Consider the following 5989-nt stretch of genomic DNA (forward strand, 5'->3'; position numbering starts at 1 on the left):
TTTCTTAGTTTCATATTTTCAATCTTCTTTTTCTATTCCTTGTCTAGTGGTCATCTTCTCTTCATCAAAAGGTAAATTTTAAATTCTCTATTTTATTTTATATAGCTCTCTATGACTCTATGTATCTTTCAATTTCATTGTTTCTCTTTTTGATATTTTCAATTGCAAATTTTAATTCAAACAATTATAGTTTAAGTATTAATCTATTTTTTATTCTTTTCATGAATTTATATATTTTATTTTATTCTCAATTTAGTGATCCTTATTATTTATTTGTTTATCTTTCGTTCTATTCTATTATATGTAATTAGATTGCATATAAATTTTTAAAGTGAATTGATCAATTTACTAATTTAGAATATATATTTTTATTTTTAGAAATAGTAATGGAGAAATATTTCAAAAGAAAGCTACCACTAGAATCTGAAGTCACTCCATTAGTCTCTTCTAATAAAAAGAAGTTCTTAGAATTCAATGTGGAAAGTCTGGTAGCTGATCCTGGACAACGACCCAAAATTTCAAATTATGATCCAAATGACAGAGATGAAGTTAGACGAGCTTATTTGCAAAAAGGTCCTTGTCAACCAAGAGAACATGATTTTGCACAAACATATTTTGGAACTTCTCTCCGTAGATTTAATGCTGATTGGTTTGATGAATTTGGCAATTGGTTGGAATATAGTATTTCAAAAGATGCTGTATTTTGTCTTTGTTGCTATCTTATGAAACCTGATGGTGCGAGTGGTGATGCTTTTGTAAAAGAGGGCTTTTCAAATTGGAAAAAGAAGGAGCGATTACAAACACATGTTGGAAATCATGATAGTGCTCATAATCAAGCTCGAAGAAAATGCGAAGCACTCATGAAGCAAAAACAACATATTGAAGTTGTTTTTCAAAAGCATTCAGACCAAGCTAAAAGAGATTACCGAACTCACTTAACAGCAACAATTGAGTGCATTAGGTTCTTATTGCGACAAGGATTGGCCTTTCGTGGTGATGATGAATCGCACAATTCAAATAATCAAGGTAATTTTTTGGAGCTTCTTGACTTTCTTGCTCAACATAATACAGAGATTGATCGTGTTTTCAAAAATGCTCGTGGAAACCTTAAGCTAGTAGCACCTAAAATTCAAAAAGATATTGTTAGAGCTGCTGCAAGTGAAACTACTAAAGTTATTATTGATGATCTTGGAGATGATTTATTTGCTGTTTTAGTTGATGAAGCTCGAGACATCTCTGTTAAAGAGCAAATGGCTGTTTGTTTGCGGTATGTGAACAAAGAAGGGATTGTAATGGAGCGATTTCTTGGCCTTGTCCATGTTTCTAGCACAAATGCGTTGTCATTAAAAGTAGCTTTGGAATCTTTATTAACAAAGCATAATTTAAGTTTAGCAAGAATACGTGGACAAGGTTACGATGGAGCTACTAATATGCAGGGAGAATTTAATGGCTTAAAAAGTTTGATCTTGAAAGAAAATGCTTGTGCTTTTTATGTTCATTGTTTTGCTCACCAACTTCAATTAGCACTTGTGGTTGTTGCAAAGAAACAGGTCGAAATTGCACTACTTTTTAATTTGCTTGCTAGTTTGTGCAATATTGTTGGAGCTTCTTGTAAACGTAAAGACATGCTTCGTGAAAGTCAAATGCAAAAGACAATTGTTGCATTACAAAATGGAGATGTTTCTAGTGGGCGTGGCTTAAATCAAGAAACAACATTGAAAAGGGCAGGTGATACTCGATGGGGCTCACATTATGGTACAATACTTAGCTTGATTTCTATTTTTTCTTCCGTGGTAGAAGTTCTTGAAGTTATTGAGGAAGATGGAAATAATCCTGAACAAAGAGCTGAAGCATGCCAATTATTGAATCATATTCAATCTTTTGAATTTGTATTCAATTTACATTTGATGAAAAGTATATTAGGAGTTACTAATGAGTTGTCTCAAGCTCTACAAAGAAGTGATCAAGACATTATAAATGCTATGACATTGGTTAAAGTGTCCAAGCAACGATTGCAAAGTATAAGAGACGATGGTTGGTCCTCTTTGCTCAACGAAGTTTTACTATTTTGTGATAGTCACAATATTCTTGCTCCAAATATGAATGATATATTTGTAACACAAGGAAGATCAAGGCGCAAAATCCAAAAGGTCTCAAACTTGCATCATTTTCAAGTTGAATTATTTTATCAAGTGATTGATAGACAACTTCAAGAGCTTAACAATCGTTTTACAGAGGTAAATACTGAGCTACTTCTTTGTATAGCTTGTTTGAATCCAAGTGACTCATTTTTTGCATTTGATAAGGAGAAGTTGCTTCGTTTAGCTGAATTTTATCCACATGAATTCTCTTCTACTCAAATTTTGGCACTTGATAGTCAACTTGAGAATTTTATATTGGATATGCGTCTTGATGATCAATTCTCAAATATAAATGGAATCAGTGGACTATCTCAAAAGTTAGTTGAGACAAAAAAGCATATTGTTTATCCATTGGTATTTCTTCTGTTGAAATTAGCTTTGATTCTACCTGTGGCAACAGCATCAGTTGAAAGAACATTTTCTGCTATGAATATCATAAAGAGTCGACTTCGTAATCGAATGGGAGATGAGTGGTTGAATGATTGTTTGGTTACATATATAGAAAGAGAGACATTCAATCAAGTTGATAATGAAACAATTATTCAACATTTTCAAAATATGAAAACAAGAAGAGAAGTACCTTCAAGATTTGAAGCGAAGAAAGTTAGCAGCTAATGTAATTTTTGGTTTTTTTTGTATTCGAATAATTAATGTGCACTTTTATATTTTTAAATTTAAATTAATATATATTTTGATAATAATGTGTATTATTTTTGCCCCCCCACCATAAATTTTCTGGGTCCGTCACTGCTTATAAGCATGGTCGGTTGCCTTCAAATACTCAAAGGCCTTCCGATACTTGATAGCACTTTCGAGCATAATGTACGTAGAATTCCATCGAGTAGTAACATCTAGATGCAACCCACTTGTAAAAGTCAAACCCTGAATCGCTGAAACACATTCTTTAAACCTTATCATTCTACTCTCCGATCCCCTTACATATTTCACACTTTTCCTAATCTTATCCAATGCATCATGAGCAATTTTTAATCCATCTTGCACAATAAGATTCAAGATATGAGTAGAACAACGAATATGAAAGAACTCCCCATCACACAACAACCAATCATGCATATTTAATGTACTTTTCAAATGATCTTGGCATGTATCATTAGCAGATGCGTTATCTAGTGTAAGAGTCATAATCTTCTTTTCAATTCCCCATTCATTTAAAAGCTCAAAAATCTTGGAAGACAATTCAAATCCCGTGTGAGGAGGAGGCATATGACAAAAACTCAAAATTTTACTTTGCGATTTCCAATTCAAATCAACAAAGTGAGCAGTTAGGCATAAATAACCCTCTGTAGTGATGGATGTCCACAAATCAGAAGTCAAACAAACTCTATTAGGAATGGCTAATAAAGTACTTTTAAGCTTATCTTTTTCCCTTAAGTAAATTTTCAGCACATCCTCCTTAAGAGTATTTCTAGTAATTAGGCCTAGAGTTGGACTGATGTATTTTACCCAATTCCTAAATTTCTGATTATCAACAATAGAAAAGGGAACATCACAATCAATCACAAAGGCAGCAAATATCTCACGCGATACATGATTATCTATCTTGAGAGCCCCCATTTTATTTTGCATTTCTATCAAAGTTTGACCAATATCCTCGAAGTCTATTTTCACGCACCTGTCCAAATGACGCTTAAGTGTCGATGTCCCATATTGTTTACCACCAGCCTTAAACTTCTGTTTGCATCCATCACATTGAGCACGATCTATTCCATCATCACCAGGTCCAAGCTTTGTGAAATATCTCCACACATCAGATGTTGTTGCCTTCGTCTTTTTCTTTTTAATATCTTCAGTCGTTTCAGATCTTTCCATATTTTCAGGATTTTGTGTTGCATTCCCACCATCAACTTCCATAGAGACAGAATTATCCATTGCAGAATCAACAGCTCAATCTAAATAATCTCAATACATAAAAATATTTAAATCAGTCAAAAATATTCAAACAATAATCAAACATAATCAATAAGTAATTCAGTACTAACTAAATAATACCCAGTTGCAGAAACATAATCAAATCAGGCTGAAAAATAATATTCAAACATAATCAAACAATAATACCCAGTTGCAGAAAACTCAAATCAGGCTGAAAAACAATATTCAAACATAATCAAACAATAATACCCAGTTGCAGAAAACTCAAATCAGGCAGAAAAACAATATTCAAACATAATCAAACAATAATACCCAGTTGCAGAAAACTCAAATCAGGCTGAACAAATTGACATGGAAAAATAATAACAATAATAAGTAATAACAGTAACTGATCTTGACTCTTGAGAATGACGATGTGAGGAATCAGAAAATCATTTTTGCTAAGATAAACATCATCATCAGATTTGTCACATACATATTCACTTATTCAGCAACTGTAAAATGTAAATCACTTACTAATAGTAATGGCAGAGCCGTCGAGCAGAAAGAGGAGGAGAGAGGAGCGATTCCAGGAGTCCGCCAGTCACAGAACCGCCGAGCAGAGGCGCCGACGAGACAAAGCTGCCGACGACAACAGGAGGAGAGAAAGGAAGGCGAAAGGCAGAGGCGCCAGAGAGGAGCGAGTGAGGAGGGAGCCGGGCTGCTGAGGAGTGAGGAGGAGCGAGTGAGGAGGGAGTGGGTCAGCGAACGCCAAAAGGGATGAAGGTTAAAGGTCTGGCTGTCTGGGGTGTGGGTGTGGCTGAGCTGAGTGACCGGCGTTACTGCATTAAGTCGGGTGTGGCCGTGTGGGTGTGGCTGAGCAGGAGGCACCGAGGCGAGGCAGTTCCGCAGTCCGCAGTAGCACCGTGTGGGTGTGGGTGTCACGGGTCTGGGTCTACCGAGGAGTGAGAACAGACGAGGGAGCTAAGCTGTTGAAGGATGAAGCCGGGGGTCAGGGTCCGTCGGTCTGAGGTCTCGCCATCTCTGGCATCTCAGGGAGTCAGGGTCAGCCGGTCAGGGAAGCTGGGAAGGAGGAGAAGGGACGAAGGGTTAGGGGGGCTAGGGCCGGCTGTTTGTGGGAAGGAGGAGAAGGAAAACCTAATTTTCCTATTTATATATCACTTGCAAATTTACGGAATTACCCTTAAAAAAAAATATGTCAGCCCGCCCCGCCCCGCCTTGGCCCGCGGTTTTGGCGGTGCGGTTTTGGCGAGTTCAAAATCTCGCCCCGACCCGCCGTTTTTGGCGGCTTGACCCGACAGATTCGGCCCGTTTCGCCACCCCTACACGTGAGAGTTCGATTTTATCTGTGAAATTTTATAAATATGTAATATTATTATATAATTTAATGAGTATGTAAATTAAAAATTTAATACAAATAATATAATTATTTTATAAAATAATACAATCGTCTCATAAATAATATAATTATTAAATGTTTAAGTTTATATAAAAGTTTTTATTTAAATTAATAATACAAATATAAATAAAATATTATATTGATATATCACTAAAATAGAATTAATTTTTATATAAATAAAAGTATTAAATTAATAATTAATGACTTTGGCTCAATAGTAAATAGCTTTTATACTAAATGAGAGGTTTTTGGTTTAACATCTATTTATAGAGATGTTCAAATTCAAACCGATACAATTAAATCGCTTATCTAATTCAATTCAAACCGAAAATTTAAATTTGATTGGATTCTATTTTTTGCAAACCGTATGGATCAAATCGGATTTCAGATCTACTTCGCAAAACCGATCCAATCCAATTTAAACCACATAATGTGCTATAATATTATTATTTTATTATTATATTTACAATTTTACTTATAATATACTTAGTTTGTTATATATTTTTATATTATTCATGTATTATTATTATTATTATTCAATAAATATTTTATAATCAAA

General features: G+C 34.6%; 1 protein-coding gene across 1 annotated transcript; it reads left to right on the forward strand.

Annotated features, from left to right (window-relative positions):
- The first annotated feature begins 386 nt into the window (after positions 1-386).
- On the forward strand, positions 387-2756 carry LOC148554614 (uncharacterized). The gene has a single exon (XM_088489671.1). The coding sequence runs from the start codon at positions 387-389 to the stop codon at positions 2754-2756; it is 2370 nt and encodes a 789-aa protein (XP_088345797.1).
- Positions 2757-5989: the final 3233 nt, after the last annotated feature.

Source organism: Arachis ipaensis, chromosome B6, assembly GCF_059453495.1.
Source record: "Arachis ipaensis isolate K30076 ecotype BB chromosome B6, ASM5945349v1, whole genome shotgun sequence".
Taxonomy (NCBI): Eukaryota; Viridiplantae; Streptophyta; class Magnoliopsida; order Fabales; family Fabaceae; genus Arachis; species Arachis ipaensis.

What these genes read in the sequence shown, in the direction of transcription:
- LOC148554614 (XM_088489671.1), top strand. Translation starts at nt 387, where the DNA reads ATGGAGAAATATTTCAAAAGAAAGCTACCACTAGAATCTGAAGTCACT.